The sequence below is a fragment of the Melanostigma gelatinosum genome (assembly GCF_949748355.1).
Source record: "Melanostigma gelatinosum genome assembly, chromosome: 17".
Classification (NCBI taxonomy): Eukaryota; Metazoa; Chordata; class Actinopteri; order Perciformes; family Zoarcidae; genus Melanostigma; species Melanostigma gelatinosum.
The window spans coordinates 3449789-3467122 of NC_136650.1; the positions used below are offsets into that span (position 1 = coordinate 3449789).

Sequence of the window (17334 nt, forward strand, 5' to 3'; positions counted from 1 at the left end):
AAAGGAAAACAAAGAAAACAATATTCTTGGGAGTGTAACATAGAGAGTAATGGACTACTCAGTCTTGTATTTTTTGCGGGGCTACTGCTCCAGTCCAGTAGGTGTCGCTAATGTGCCCGTTAGCTAGCCTGCTAACCAGAAGAAAAAACTTCATTTCCGGGATAAACAAGGACATGTGTGTTAAATAACTATTCTTGTTCATGTCGTTTTCTGTCTCTATCGTTTAACTCGGTTGGGTCAGTCACTCAAATACAGGAATACTATTAGAAGTGTTATTTAAACAGACACCGTTAGTTAGCGTCCCTCGACTTTATTCATGGCAGCCTCGGTTCATGTCTCCAAAGTCCGGTCTTTGTACAAGAGGATTCTGGTCCTGCATCGGTTCCTGCCGATAGATTTAAGAGCCCTCGGGGACCAGTATGTGAAAGACGAGTTCAGAAGACACAAAAGTGCTGCAGCTGAGGAGGCGAAGGGCTTCATGGCAGAGTGGGAGGTAAAACCATTGCATCTCATACGGTACCAACCAAACCCCATTCATTAATCTCTCAATTTAAAAACAGGGTTCCATGATTGCTGCTGGGGGAACCCTCATAGACCTCACTCACAACACCTCCGTCTACAATTCATTTAAACTATTCCACCAGAGTGTACAGCTTCATTAGGTCTGAAATCATACATGATATAGATATGTGGACTGAGCTATTAAAGTGCTGCTTTGTTGATATATCCCGAATTAACCACAATACATTCATTTTTTAAATGCAGCAAAACTCAAACTGAACTGAGTTTGTCCCTGTGCCCGGTAACGTTGCAGATTGCAGTTATTTCCAGGAAATGTCATCTAAATTCATAGGATATTATGGACTTGTAAAATGAAGCATTATTGTTTTGTTTCCCAAAATAGAAGTGTACATGCTGTTTCAAAGCACGCTGTTGAGAATAGTTCTGAAATGTTCTGGTGGCGAAACAATGAATGAAATATTATTTTTTGCCTAAAAGTGGTCATATTGAGTCTGGCAAAACCGTGAGGCATCAGTTGTAGAATGTTGAAGAACCAGATTTCCCTGTTAAAATGACTATGGACATGACCTCAGTGTTGTAAATGCTGTCTGCACTCAAGGTCCTCTTTGACTTGACCTGTCCTCAGTAATGTCTCTGCTGGCCGATGCATTGCCGTGTGATGTCAGTCCGTCACCACATGATGGCAGAGCAGTGTCAGGAACCAGGAGGCCAACATGGAGGGACTGTTGGAGGCGATAGTAGACTGAATATTTATGGTTGGCTCATAGTTCTAACTCACACCGTCACAATAACTATTGTAAGTATTGAACACGTGTTATTGTTGGACCCAGGGGACTTTATTATTTAGAATCATAAGACTGTCAGTGAAGGTCTGTGGGAAAGTTAAACTGTTTTTTTTACACTGAGACTCACAGCTGTCACTGCCGGCTAAACAGAATGTAGCGCAGAGCCCACCCCGGTATGAAATTATATATATATATATTATGATATAAAATGTATTCCATACTCCATCTGATCATGTTGGCCAATCTATCCGACTATGGGAACAGGGAAATGTTGAGCTGGAAGGTTCATTATTGTTGGAAATGGTAGCTTGACAAAACAAATCTTAGTACGAGGCCCTTTGATTTGGAATTTTTCAGTCTCATTGTAATATCATGATTTGATTGGTTGAAGTATTGTATACACAATCAATACTCATTTCATAATTGACTAATATATTAAAATAAGTTGTATAACAAACATTGTTCTTGTATCAGATATGCATCTTCTTCACCAGCATACCAGTGGTCTAGTCCAGTAGTGTGTGTTGCCTTGGCCTTGTTTGTTTTGGAATAATTATGATAATAAAAGTAAAATTATACCAATTGTGTTTCCTTCCGGAGAAATATAGCGAGAGTAAGGCTGCACAATTAATCGAATATTAATAATAACATGAGCGATTGTGATTTTGATGTTTGTGCTGCGTGGTCCGTTCATTGTAAACTCCGCTGCTGATGCCCATGGATGAGTTAAGAGGCCTGGACACAGCGGTGAAGGCTGGGACACGTTCATTGCGATGAAAGTGGCTCATGAAGCAAAAAAAGTTTGACTTCCAAGTATACAATTCTTCTGCAGATCTTTCGCATCAGTGGGCCCGTAGAGCAAGCACCCTGGCGCCTCCCAGCCCTCGGCCCAGTCTTGTTCTCGGCCTCATCCACATGAAGGAGGAAGCGAAATAATTCTATATTCAACTTTTAATGCATTTTATAACTTTTAGGACCTAATGATTTAAATGGGCTCCTCAATTGTTCATACTGGGAAGTTGATTCGCCTCACAAAAAAATAATCTGTAGAGTTATAGATGTCTAAGTCTATGGTGAAAAGTCTTTTTTGGGGTGCCATGACATCATGTGTTGGACCCTAAATTGTAATTGCACCATTTGGCCTCTAGGCTTGGTCATGCTGCTGTGCTTGCACCCTACAGCATCAGCCTGTGAAAAAGGTCCCTGAACGTTGCAGCTGTAGTCCAGAGTAGAGTAATATACTGAATACTTGTTTTGCCATCTGCTCTGTTTTATTACAGAGTGAAATGCACTGAAGATGAAGAACCTTATTTTAATTCATATTTTGATGCAAAGACTTGCAAATTAGCAGGAATTTCGCACAAAAATATCCATTTTAATTGTATTATTTTCATTGCATATGATTTTATTTTTGTATATTAATTAACGCAGGCCTAATGTGATCTGATGCTGAAGTCTGGGAGAAACCTCAGTAGAGTTGGAGTTAGACCTGGATTCATGTGCTGATGGGGGATCAGTATATTTGCAATTTGTCCTCTAGTTCCCAAAATAATCACGAGAGTGCGCCAGGTCTTTTTTTATGTCACTACGGGGGAGAGCTAATGTTTTCTAGCACAATTACGCACTGCTGGGGGATGGTAAATCACCCATCTGCAGCCAATTTATCTAATGAAGTAGGTGGTGATTGCAGATGGATTCCTGAGAGCTCCTTCTGTCATTGCCATCGCTGTGAAGCCACCGGGGAGGAAGTCACTTTCATTATGCCTCACTGTATTAGTGTGCATTGTTGTCAAACCCAGAGGCCATTTGCATTGGTTCCAACAGGGGACGAGTGGCTTGTCATATTTACACTCTGGAAACATATCTAGGCAAAACTTAGTTTGAATAATTGAATATTTGAATATTTGTCCACGATAAGTTGGTGAGAAAAACACCTGAGCTGCACTGTTGGCCCCATGTGGACACACAAAGAGCAGAACATGATGCTGACGTCGCCCTAGCCAATGATGACTTCTGGATTTCATCTTCAGTTCGCTACCACTGTTTGTACGTGAGCGTAATGAACTGGCAGTCAAGCGATGGATGAATCAAGTAGCATATCAGAAAATAAATAATAATGTTTTAAACGCAAACAAATACTTCCACCCCGTCGCATCCGTCCGGCCCCCACCTTCCACCGCCTTCTTTAACAGGAATAGCGTCTGGGTTCAACAGCTGCTGTGGTTCTCTCCTGATGCTGTATTCAATTTCATTAAAAAAAAATCCAAAGCTTGCATTGAGGTTCTCGGATGAATCTTTGAACGTCTGTGGTGCTGTCATGCTAGACTGCCCCATCAATAAAGGAGTGTGCGGGAGAAAGAACGCAGTGAGTCATGTTTCAAAGGCTAAACGCAAATATGGATTGAATCTGAATATCTTGTTAGATAAAAACAAAATCTAAAAAGGAAGATAAATTTAGATTAAAAAAATATATAAAGTTAAGATGAAAAATTTTGGAAATGATTTCCAAACTGACGGATTACATTTCACATTTGATTTAGAATTGCATTCCATTCATATTCATTTGTAGATATACATGTGAGGTACTGTGCCAAAGCCTTTAAGCTCAGCCAGGTTCACCCTGCTGGACTTCAGATCCTTGGACTGCTCACAGTAAACAGCAAATGGACTTGTATTTTAATAGCGCCCTTTTATTCATCCGACCCCTCAAAGCGCTGTACTCTACACGTCAACATTAACCATTAACATGCGCATTCACACTCCGACGGCACAGCCTTTGGGAGCATTTTGGGGTTCAGTGCCTTGCCCGAGGACACCTAATTTGGAGTCAGGAAGCTGTCAGTAAAATACAGGTAGCGTCATGCATGTTGATCGTGTTCACATTGTAGCCTGTTTCCACATGTCTTTGTTATTCCCCTATGTAAATCAGTCACTGCGATATGTGTTATGTTTATTCATGCAAACATCCAACACCCATAGTGCAACAACACTATCGTTGGTCCTTGTTGCAAACGCAACACAGGCGACCCTTCCGCCAACTTTTCCCTCAACTCGTGTCCTGCGCTCCCTTTGGCTGTGGCTCCCCAACATATGCAGATATTTAGCATGCTAGATATCTCTAACCGCATTAAATAACAGCTAATAACACCAGAGCTCATTCACTCTTCTGTCATTGTCAAGTCCAGAGGCCAGGATGGACATTAGTTTTGTTTAATTTAGATGCAAATCAAATAATTTCATTTAGCAGGATGCCCGTTAGCTTCAACAAAACCAAGGTTTTTCTTTGTGGGGTCCAATCACACACCGTATTAGTAAACAACACACATGTAATTCCCACACGCCTTTCCCATTTGCACCAATTGCTGTATTTGATAGCTGCCGAGAACACACCACATTGTGTTATGTAATGAGTATAGCAAAGCCCGAATAACACAAACTCTGCCCTGACTGTCTCCCTAGTCCTGTTCTCCTCTCCGTCCATTCTGTCAAACGGAGGTGAATTTCCTCTGTATCTCGGCTTCCTCAGGAAAATACAGACGAGTCGGAACAGACGTGGAGCAAGACTCAGAATGAGATTACAAGCACTGAGTGTTCAGCGTGTAATCCATTTATTTCAGAGGCACCCATGGGAGTTCTCTGCTTGTGATAAATCTGCTCCGTTGGGACGAACAAGCGTTCCCCAAAGAGACGGAGAGAAATATGTTTGTAGGAAGCAAAGGAAAAAATGAGGGAGTATTGTAAAGAGGAAACAAAGAGATGTTGACATGATTGCAGAAAAACACCTGCTGTGACAGTTTGACTGACTGTGTTCTATTTCTTTCATTTGTATTATTTAGTCAGGGGTGCCTACCAGGTCTCTTTACGTTGCTCAGTCAGTTTTTGTTTCATTTGTAGTTTTTTTTAATGCTTTTATCAAATCTAATAAGGATAGCACACCAATCTATGGACACCTTACACATCGATACTCAACCCAACAACAATACAAAACCAAAATATTCTTATATTTCACAAAAACACCCCAAATCCCAAAGTTCGCAAAAACATTATTTCCACTCTGGGTTTTCTTTTACACTGTTTTAGTCAAAGTAAATTGTGTGAGCCAAAGAGGAAAGAAAATTCTGTTTTGTTCGCCATGGAGTCCACACTGTCACTAACTTTACTCCCTGAACAAATATTATCAGTTTTATTGAAAAAAAAAAAAGTGATTGTGGACAGAAGGGTCTACAGTGTTTGAAGATTCTCTCCAGGATGTCAAACTGAATCAGCTGTGAGAATGTTAAAGATAGAAGCTCAAGTGTAAGCTCGTCCAGCCTCGTTCTCATTCACATGAATGGGGGAAGTAAAATGCACTAATGGCTGAATGCAGAGTTACTTTCAACTCTGGATTCAGCTATTTTACAGCTTGTTGGACCTAATGATTTAGATAATTACTATTCAATAGGGGTGTAACGGTTCACAAAACTCACGGTTAGGTTGGGTACGATACAGTGGAGCCACGGTTCGGTACGTTTCGGTACAGTAGAAAACTATAAATGCCAGAGAAATGTACTTTATTTTAAAATATATTTATTCATTACAACTAACATCATTAAGTTATTCTTTGACTTTGAACAATGATGGAACTATACCTGAGTGACTCATCTTCTGGGGTGTCTTCTTAGCAACACATCAGCATAAAAAACAAAAACTGCTCCTTAATGTTATGTAGTATTGTTACTTACATCTTGCAAAAGAGATTTTTAATCGCAATGGGACTACCTGGTTAAATAAAGGTTTAAAAAAAAAGAAAATTATTATTATGTATTTTTTTTTCAAACGTATTCGGTTCGTCATGCGTACCGAACGTGAACCTCGTACCGAACGGTTCAATACGAATACGCGTACCGTTACACCCCTACTATTCAAGTGTTGTTGATGGTGATTCACATCAAAAAAAGTAATCTGCTGAGTTACAGGCGTCTGTTTTCAAATTGAAGTCTATGGGAAAAGTACTTTTGGACCCCATGGTGACGGACTCGCTAATTCCACCGTTCAGCAACTTTGTAATTATTTTCCTGGGGGCATGGTATACATTTCGTATACCTTTGGTAGCTAGCGTAGCATATACATGCTAACGCTTGGTAATGATGTGCCGACAGACTACCAATGTTAGGACCGGCAGAGTGATACAAGTAAATGTGAAACATTGGGGCTTAGCTGGCTGTTGGAGGGGAGCCTCCACCAGGAATGTTTTCGATGGAAACCAAGCCTCACATTGATTTCCGTTAGCGGGCCCAATTTAAACATAATCAGTGGTGCCGGCACGTGAGTGTATTGATCAAACAATTAAACAATTATGAGCACATCGGGCCCTGCGCAATGAGGGGACTGAAGTGTGGGTGAGATGTATTTATGCACACTCTGTTTAAGCTTTACATATCAATAGGGAAAAAGCCAAATTGTAGGCCGAAATGTGAGGTGACAACATCTCCTACCTGCTGGACTGCACTGTTTGTCACTGTGCAGAGCACTGAAGGTGGGGATTGACAGCGTTCTTAGACTTAAAGGAGTGTGTGGTTCAAACCAAAGAACAGAATGACCCTTTAAAACAAACACTGGCCTGACATGACTGTGAGTGTGACGGCTGCATGACTCAGGTGACATTCCCAGAAAAGACTTTTTAGAATTCATCAGATTTGCTTTTAATAAAACCAAAGTGATGATGTTACCAGAAGCTAATGTTATGGATCCATTTATTTACTCACCTAGACTTTCCCAGTTAAGGCCTTGAATGATACAGTCATAAAGTACGAGCATGAGTGTGTCAAACTGTTGCCGTGTTCCTTTAAGCTGCCTCGGGGAGGATATTTCCTCTTTGGCAAATGTTCAACATAATTACATTATGTGCAGGAAGAAGCCTCTCAGATGAACGGCTTCTTATCGCTCAGCAGTGAATGTGTTCTGAACGCCCAAGATGCTCTCTGGAGGGGCAAACATCAGACATTCACTGTGTGCTCTCTGTTCAAACCACAGACAGCTATTCAGAAGTGAAAGAGATAGAGGCGGGCCGTGGTCCTGCTCGGGATGATTCATACGCAGCGCCGACAGCTTTGGCTCGTCGCACACAGGCTATTAGGGTAACTAGCCGGTTCACACCGTAAGGAGAGGACATCTATGTGTACAGATCGGCCACACGAGCGATGTCAATGCTGTAAATTAGAGAACATAACCTTGAGTTTGCTCTTGAGTATTTGTAAACCTTGAGTTTTAATAAACATTAATATTTTTCCCATTCAAGGAGGACTAATTGTAATGGACTAGGGCATAATTAGAAATGTGCTGTTATTTCTTGCTGGAGGATCTATGACACTGTCACTATCGGGGCTCTGCCACATCTGTCACTGAGCCACATCAGTCAGAGTCAACCATCACTTTGCTTTAAGAACATCTGTCTGATCTTAAAGAGACAACTTCAGTTTGAGGTTTAGTGTAAAGCCAGACATTACTGGTTTCTGTACTTGTAACAATTATGGTCACATTGTTATACTTTTGGCTTTGATTATTTTAATGTTTATGTTTTCAAGATAAGGAATATGCTTGAATTTGAATATACTCCGTCAGAAATGCTTGACATCCAACATAACCTGGTGTTTCACCGACACAATCACTCACGTAACCCATTGTATCATCATGATCGCAACATACAATCAAAGTTAATAGGAGCTATTCATCAATTCATGATCAAAGCATGAAAACATAATCCAAAAGCAGCCATTTAGAAGACGCATATTATTTGTTTAATGCATGCGTTTTATGAAAACATACATACATGTTAATACTTAATAAATGCATTAAAGCGGAGTAAACAGACTGTCATTCTTTTCATTTCTTCTCTTCAGTACAGAATGTACGACAGCCTTTTTATATTCGATTCAATGTTACAAGTGAGAATCCAATAATCAGAACATTCCAGAATGGTCCTTGACTCTGGTCCTCTGTTGCTGTTTCTAAGCTCTGGAACAACCTTCCCCTTCATGTTAGGTTGTCATCCAATGTTTAAAAGCCGTTAAAAACCTATTTCCCCCCCCCCCCCCCCCCCCCCCCCCCAGAACTACAAGGCCACCATGCAGACTCAGGTACTGGAGTCAGCGGGGGAACAAAACAGCTCGGTCAAGTTCGGAGCCAACCTACCGGAGGGGAAACTGGGCAGCTTCCAGGAAGACCAGATAGGCCAACTGTACGAACTCATGCTGGAGTCCACCAAATCCACCAGACAGTTTGACATCCAGGAGGACAGCAAGTGAAGCAGCAGGCCACAGAAAGGGGCCCGGGACAGCAACAAAACAAAAACCAGATGGTTCTACGATGGATTCAGATTAATATATTACCTCGGAATGCTTCAGATGAGAAGTGGTACTCAAAGGCCGAGTAGAGGCATTTAAGAATATTTGATTATGTTAAAGTGCTGTATAATAGCTCCGTCTTCCTGTGCTTGTCTGTAAAAGCGGTGCCTTGTGCTCCTCCACGGGTGCATTAAGGTGGCACTAATTAGTTTCCTTTGTCATTTTTTTTTTTTTGCATAAATATAAATGAGTTTGTTTCTCGTGAAGGAAAGGCACCGAGACGCGAATGCACCCAGAGCTCACATAAGCGATGCTTCTTTCAGCCTCAGTGCCGTTGTTGGGGTGAAGCCCTCGTTATCCATGTGGAAAGATGAGCACATGAATCCATGAGCTGTGTGTTGAGGGGGGGATGTTAGGGCTGTGATAAAAGCCAACTCATATGGTAGCTGACGCACCGAGTTCAGACATCACAATGATACAATGAGTCTTTGTCCTGCATCTGTTCCAAATATAAGGCTGCTCTGAACCTTCTCTCTTCTCATAGACACTGTTTTGGTTGTCAATTTTTGAATTAAATATCAGACATGAGTTCTTCTCCAGATATTTGTATCTGGAGAAGAACTCATGTCTGATATTTAGAAAGGCCTGACCATTTATTGGTCTCTCACTTAACTTCACATTTTGAAACCCCCGCCTCTTTTATAATGCTCTCTTACAGCCAGGCGGCAACCTCTGCTTCTGACAAGTAAAGCCAGTATGGAAGTTTCTCTCTGGATGCAAAAAGAAGTCTGATTGTATAGAAGTCTATGAGAAAATGACTCTACTTCTCTCTTGATTTATTCCCTCAGTAAACATTGTAAACATGAGTTTATGTTCTCAATCTCTCGTTTCAAATCTTCAATACAGCATGATGTTGATTTAAGTTAACTTAAAATAACGTTAGGTTTACGTTACTCCTCCGTATTCCAAAAATGGTAACTTCGGTTTATCGGTTGCAAAAAAGGCAAGATGGAGACTAATTCAAGGCTTCATAACAGCAGTCCACAAACTAATGGGTGACGTCCCGATAACTACGTCCACTTCTTATATACAGTCTATGGCTAATACATTTAATAACGTGTGCACACAGTATATCATTCTTCAAAACTACTACAATTCCTGATTTCTGTTGTAATGTTAATATTGAAACGGTGTGGATTCAACCTGTCACGAATTGTGTAGGCTGATGAAGAGAGAAATAAAATAGAGACTAAATTACGCACACGAGAAAAAATATGAACGTGTTTTAGTTCATATGGACATGATTCATACATTGTTTCAATCACAGATGGTCTTCCTCAGGTCAAAGTGAAGAAGGGAGCACCGCTGAATGAATCATCTGATATTAGACATTTTCAGAAAGATAGGAGACTGATTTTATGATTGAGACTGACACGGCCTATTATGCACACAATTTGCTAATTAAGTATTAGCTTATTAAGTATTTTACAGTTCTGTTACTTAAGTACAGGTTTTGGCTCCCCTACCCTCCACCATATGCAACATGTGATGAAGAGGTCATGGGTATACATTTTATTTTGTTTTAAAGGGAACCACTGATCCAAACCACATTTGGACTAAAATGACCACATCTTTGATGTCGGTAAAAATCAAAAGAATGATGACCACAGCTACAAAGATTACAAATCTAGAGTTTCCCTCTAAAAAAAGCCCTGCACGGATTTAGCATTGCATATAACATTGATGGATAGTTGAAAGAAAAAGGTTCAAACCCAGTTGTAGCGTCATCAAACACCATCTGATGGTCCAGTGGTCTCAGCTGTACTTACGAAGTGACTGTCACAGCCAGTAATCTTACAACTTCTACAAGAGACTAAACACACAGCTTCAAAGAGCAATGCCCTTAAATGAGAGTGAGCAGCACACAAACGGTCGATACGCACCCAGACAAAAGCTCATCAGCCTGACAGGAGAGAAGAAAAGGTGAGTTTCCAAAGGGACAAGCGTGGGGCTCTGTGGTGGGAGCGGCTCAGTTACCATCGGTACTCCTTCACCATACAACGCGGTTGTGTCTAGAAGTGTGCTCGACATGAGGGGAAAAAATCAATACTCCACAACGGCTTCATTTACAGCATTATGTGAGCTGACTTCACTTTGAGGAATAATCCCAAAGCGTTGCTAATCAATTGGAATCAATTACAGAGGTCTTGTAGACCGAAGTGAACAAACAGTGGTGGTGCTGAGAGGCAGAAGTGGAGGAAACCTGGGTTCGAGGTCAGAATTAGGCAAAGTTGACTGAAGGTCATGCATGCACCAGAATTCATGCTGTGCCGATGAAGTGATAGCACCATAGACTGTATACAAGAAGTGGATGTAGTCATCGGGATGTCACCCATTGGTTTGTGGACTGCCATTTTGAAGCCTTGAGTTCGGCGATTTCGCCGTCGCCATCTTGGGTTTTTTTTGCAACCAAAAAACGAAAGCTACCATATTTGGAATGCAGAGAAGTGACATAAAGACTTTGTATCAGTCTCTGGTAGCGCCCTGTCAATCACATCAAGCCCGCCCTAAAGTATACTCCTCTTTATGGTCTATTTGACCATAAGGTCTATCATAAACTCATGTTTACTGAGGTGATAATTCATGTGAGAAGTAGGATCATAGGCATCGAGCAATGCATTTGTGTCCAGCAAGCCAGAGCACAGACCAATCAGCGTCCTGTGAGGAGCTACTTGTGGCTACTCGTGGCAGAGGAGTGTTGGGATCTGGTAGGAGCGTGTTTGTAAGAAAGTATGAAAACTATTGACATCAATGGCATTATTAATGTCAATAAGATTATTAACAAACATCAATAATAACTGGGTATAACCCTGAGATCAGGGACCAACCAAAATATAAATTAACTTTTAAAATTGGTGTTGTACTAATGTACAATTACGAGCCTATTACCGAAAATCAACGAACAATCACGTGCTGAGGGTGTGTGTGTGTGTGTGTGTAGGGGGGAGAAGCAAGAACAAAAGAAAAATGGCGGCCGTGATCTTGTAAGTCAGCGGTTCCCAAACTTTTTAGGCCGCGCACCCCCTTCTACATCCCGACCGGGTTCGCGCACCCCCCCCCCCCTTAATAAAAAAAAGAAAAAAGAAGCAACAGAGCCTTTTAAGCCTTCATAGCCGCATAAGAATCGGACCAATGAGAGAACAGTTTGCTCGCGCGTGGCATTTGTTTACAAGATTTAGTCCGCTGTTAAATGTTGCAGTGTGAACACAAACCGAACAAAGGAGCAACTGCAACAAAGCAAACGAACTGAAGGTGTGAAAACGCCCTGAAACACTGCAACAAAGTTTCAATAACTTTCAGTGACTCAAGGCGTCACTTTTAAAGAGCAATACGGATGCGAGCACACACGCACAGGCTCAGAGGCAGATTATCACATTTAACTTACAATTAATGAGCGACTAATGTAGCCAGGATGTCTTCGGACAAAGCATCGATGCCTCATTTTTGTAGTTTTGCGTGGCGTAACCACGTACGACACTACATCCGTCATTTTGATAGTTTTCTCTCTACTCCGCCATTGTTAAGTCTCGCATGGCGTGATCACTTACAACAGGGATTCCCAAAGTGGGGTGCGCGCACCCCTGGGGGTGCGCGAGCTGCCTCTAGGGGGTGCGCGAGAGGAAAAGTGTAATGGCGGTCTGATGGTGTAATAATATTAAATATAAAAAAAAAAAATGTAATTTTAATTTAAAAACTGTCAGGTGGGACATCTGAAGCTATCAGTCGTAAAAGAGGAGAGGGACAGAGAGAGAGAGAGGAATCGGAGGCGAGGGGAACGGAGAGGTGCGTGGGGAGAGACCGGGAGAAGAAATCGAGCCAGAGTCAGAGGAAGATGAGACGGAGGAGACCGAAAAGGAGGAAGGGATAGCACAGACAAATCGGGGGCCCATCGAGTCAAGGTGAAAAAAGAGGAAACGAGAGTGAGCATCAGACTGGGAAAAAAAGAGGAAATATGATGAAAAGTATGTGTGTCTGGGCTTCACTTGGATTGGCAACGCAGATTCCCCAAAGCCACAGTGCGTGGTGTGCAGTGAGGTTCTGGCTAACAGTCTGAAGCTCTTATTTACGTCGCCACCTGAACACCAAGCATGCCAGTGCAAGTCAAAAGCCCCTTACATTGTTTATATCCAAATTGGAGGAGTTACAAAACAGCCAAAAACAACTGCAGTCTCATTCATGTGTTGGTCTATAAATGACGCACTACGGGCTTCATATCTGGTTACAGAATAGTGAGAAAGGGGCTACCGCACACAATCGCCGAAGACGTGAGCTCGCCAGCTGCCAGAGAGATGGTGGAATGTATGATTGGGGAGAAAGAAGCAAAAAAGTTGGACATGATCCCGGTGTCCAACAACACTGTGTCGCCGCATCGATGCTTTGTCCGAAGACATCCTGGCTACATTAGTCGCTCATTAATTGTAAATTAAATGTGATAATCTGCCTCTGAGCCTGTGCGTGTGTCCTCGCATCCGTATTGCTCTTTAAAAGTGACGCCTTGTGTCACTGAAAGTTATTGAAACTTTGTTGCAGTGTTTCAGGGCGTTTTCACACCTTCAGTTCGTTTGCTTTGTTCTGATTCAGGGATTAATATGATACAATGTTGCAGTTGCTCCTTTGTTCGGTTTGTGTTCACACTGCAACATTTAACAGCGGACTAAATCTTGTAAACAAACGCCACGCGCGAGCAAACTGTTCACTCATTGGTCCGATTCTTATGCGGCTGTTGCTTTTATTTTTTTTTCCATTAAGGGGGGGGGGGGGGGGGGGTGGGTGCGCGAACCCGGTCGGGATGTAGAAGGGGGTGCGCGGCCTAAAAGGTTTGGGAACCGCTGATCTAGATAATTCTGTGAGTTCATGGAAATTGACCCTTTCATAAAAAGCATATTCATTTGAAACCCTTATTCATATAAAAATATTCATTACTGAAGCTTTAATGTAAAACACAATTTTTTTGTTTCTTAAGAAAAGACTACTTTGGAATAAAAACCCCACAGGAACGTTATTAAATATTAAGAATTGTAGCTTGTATCACCTTTCCTTGTGTAGAATCGTCAATTGCATCGTATGAGTCATACAAATATTGAAATTAAAACCGCGTATCATATAGCCAGCAGGTTTATCTACAGAGGACCAGATCCACAGCTGGCAGCTACTGGTGAATCAATTATTATTGGAAAACACTGTGTGTTATTAGTGTGAAAATAGTGTTGGAGAACAAACACTGCTGACCACAGTCAATAAGGGGACAGGACAAAGGGAATTATTGAATTATGTGCAACAGCAATCAAAGCAAAGAGCTTCTGTCTGAGAACAGACAGCAGGTCAAACAAGCTATGTGACTTCTGCGTGCATCTTTACTTCCTTTTAACACACACACTGCCAGTAAGCCGTTCAACTGTTGTCTAAACATCATAAAAATAAAGGATTTAAGATAATTATAATGCTCTTCTGCCTCAACGAGTACATTTTTATAACTGCTGATTTATTAAATCGCAATTCTACTGAGTGAAACATGACACCAAACTTTGCACAAGAACTCTAATATATCTGTTTTGTCAGATAATAAAAATGTTCAGTGTCTGAACCACTTATGATATATGATATGAAAGAAGTTCGGTAAGTCAGAAACAGATTTTCAGCCTAGAATGATTACACACATAATTCAAGATATCCTTACACTGGTAACCATCTTCACAGCCAGGAAAAATATACTTCAGCAAAATCTATAAGAGATACATGAAACTACCTGAGAAATTCATGACTAAAATTAAAAGTGATTTCCACTGACTACATCTTTACTAAAACAATAAAAGGACTAAAATGTGACTTTAAACCGACTACAGTTTCAGTATGAGACTGCGTCGACAGAACAGAAAGTTGGTTCATGGTTTGGTTCTTGTTCTATGTCTAGTTAACTCAGACATCTTAGATATGTCTCTGTTTATTGTTCACAATACTATCAAAAAAACGATTTGTCCAAACTAACATTAATAACTTAGTTTATTAACATTTTGTATCAATATATGTTATTATAGTTTTAGCCACCCGGCATTATGTTGAATGAAGTCGTCACAATTAGCTCGATCTTTACCAGCCGCAACATTAAAGTGACGAACACATAAATGCATCAATAATTATAATGCAATAATATAATTTATATGTTTCTGAAATGGGCCATTCTCTATCATGAATACTTCTACTTTTGGTACTTGTAGTATATTTTTATGTTAATACTTTCATATGCTTACTTAAATAAGATTTTGATTGCAGGGCTTTCACTTGGAACAGAGCATTTTGACACTAAAGTATTGCTAAGCCTATTTTTAATCAAGTAAAAGATCCTCTTCCACCCCTGCTGAAGATATTCTTAATGTCTTACTTCCTCTCTCCCGTTCTGAAACTGTCTATGAGTCTGTCAGATTTATGACATGTTAACATTCATTGCTTTGCTTTTTTAAAAATCTGTAAGCTTATTCACGTGGTGCTCATAACATCCCTATGTCTTCTCAGGGACATACAACAGCATCTTGCACTCAGAGGGGGGGGGGGGGGAGACCTGTGAATGACACATTGATGGCCCACTGAGTGCGAAGAAAAAGGACGCTGTAATGCTAATTACAGCGACAATCAGAGATCGGTGTGACAGCCCCGTTCTTCTGAATCCAGTGGCGGCTGGTGGATTTTTTTTGGGTAGGGCCATCCAATCAATTTCAGCAAATAGTATAATTCAATGCAAAAAAAAAAGGTATCAAAAACGCATTAGTACTTTGCAGTTACATTGTTATCATTTATTCCAACACTGACATAATAAGGACATCTTATTCATACAATTAAGTATATTAATATATATATATATATATCATATAATAATAATATTCAATATAATATGATATTTAAATACCATATAATAATAAATATACAATATAAATATCATGAATATATTATAATAAAATATAAATATCATATATAGTCCAATAGAACAAGTACAGTTTAAGATGCCCCTATGAACCTTGTTTGTTGGAGAAACACCCAATCAGTGCGGTGAGGAAACCTGCATGTTTTTATGAGTTATTTGTAAAGGAACTTTGCTCTTCTGAGTGGCAAACCTCTCAATGACCTTCTTATTGAAGTCAGGCATGTCCCTGACAAGTTCCTTCTTCATGGAGACCATAGCCAGAGCATTGAAACGCTCTTGTAAGTTACCGTTAGCATCGATGTAGCGTAGCACAAGCACCAGCTGGCAGTGGGTGGAAATGTCCGTCGTCTCCTCTGCTTGAATGGCGATAAAATCAGCGTTCTTTACTTCCTCCAGAATGTAATCCCTTACAACCGACAGCATGCAGTCCAACAGCTCATTTTGTACAGTCTTCGACGTCCCTTTAAAAACGCTGGCTGTCTCCAGGTGCTCCTCCAGCACATCGTCGAGGGACGCAACAAAATCCACCAGTCCCTTGAACACGCCAGGGTTGTCCGAGGAGTCAGTCTCGTCATGCCCACGCAAAGCCAACTCAAAAGCCCCACAAAACTTGACACAATCAATTATGTTTCATAAAATGTGCCGGTTTTTATCCACCTCCTCGTTGTGTTTCTTTACCGCAAGCCGGTGACCGTCGTCCAGCTGGGTAGCGAGAACACGCGAGATGAGAACTAGACACGAGCCCTCGCAGCCGTGGGCCAGATGAGAATGGCCCTCCAGGAGGTCTTTTTTAGGGCGCTGATTGGCTAAATTGTAAGTCACTCATTTATTCCTTTAATCAGTGATTGGCTGAGCTGCTTATTAGACCCGTCTTCCTTGGGCCAAATCGATCTGGCCCCAGCACGTGCACGCCCAGTAGAGACGTGCACGGGGACAGCTGAGAGGTGCACTAGCGGAGAGGGCAAGCAGGGAAAAGCATTTATTACAAATATTACTGGGTATATTACATAGCTCAAAAACACAAATATTCAATTTGTATAATTTATTAAACAAAAAAAAAAGAATAATATTATAATTTTCTTTTTTTTCTTTTTTGTGGCTTAAGGTGGGTGGGGCCAGGCCCCGTGGCCCTCTATTGGCCGGCTGCTACTGTGTGAATCACTGAGAATCTCACCTGTCCAAATCTAAAAAGAAAAGGCTTCAGCAGAGAAATATGATCATGATATGATGATAATCATTATGGACAAACTCCCTCATACACATCAAATACAATAACAGCTGATTTCCAGGATTATCCTGGTCGAGGCGATGATCTGAATCAAATGGCCTGATGATGCTACAACTTCTCTGATTATACTGTTCCCAAAATAGTGTCTGTCCATGATTCCCTCAAAGAGGACCAAAGGACCTGCCCTGTGTCATCATCACTCTCATCACGAACGTATTCAATCAAGCTGATCACCTGAAGAGAAGTTTAAGGTGTACCGTTTGAATAGAGAGGCAAATTGGACTTGTGTGATAAATTGCCAGCAACCCTTTAAAATATGTTTCACACAGTCTCTTTCAGGAAGGGCTGTAGGCCTACCGAATAGTTCATTGACATTCAAATTAGTATTATTAATAACGTATTGCGTGCAGTAGTCCAACTTCTCTTCCCCTCCCTTTGAAACAAACACACACGCACAAGTTTCAAAATGTATTGAAAAGACAACATGTTTTATCAAACTAA

At 41.0% G+C, this 17334-nt stretch overlaps 1 protein-coding gene across 1 annotated transcript; it reads left to right on the forward strand.

Moving 5' to 3' along the window:
- The first annotated feature begins 164 nt into the window (after window positions 1-164).
- On the forward strand, window positions 165-9143 carry sdhaf3 (succinate dehydrogenase complex assembly factor 3). Its single transcript, XM_079287634.1, has 2 exons — window positions 165-493; window positions 8396-9143. The coding sequence occupies exons 1-2, from the start codon at window positions 317-319 to the stop codon at window positions 8588-8590; spliced, it is 372 nt and encodes a 123-aa protein (XP_079143760.1). The 5' UTR covers window positions 165-316; the 3' UTR covers window positions 8591-9143.
- The last annotated feature ends 8191 nt before the right edge of the window (window positions 9144-17334 follow it).

Coding starts and splice junctions, on each gene's coding strand:
- sdhaf3 (XM_079287634.1), top strand. CDS start 317: ATGGCAGCCTCGGTTCATGTCTCCAAAGTCCGGTCTTTGTACAAGAGG. Junction 494..8,395: donor GCTTCATGGCAGAGTGGGAG/GTAAAACCATTG, acceptor CCCCCCCCCCAG/AACTACAAGGCCACCATGCA.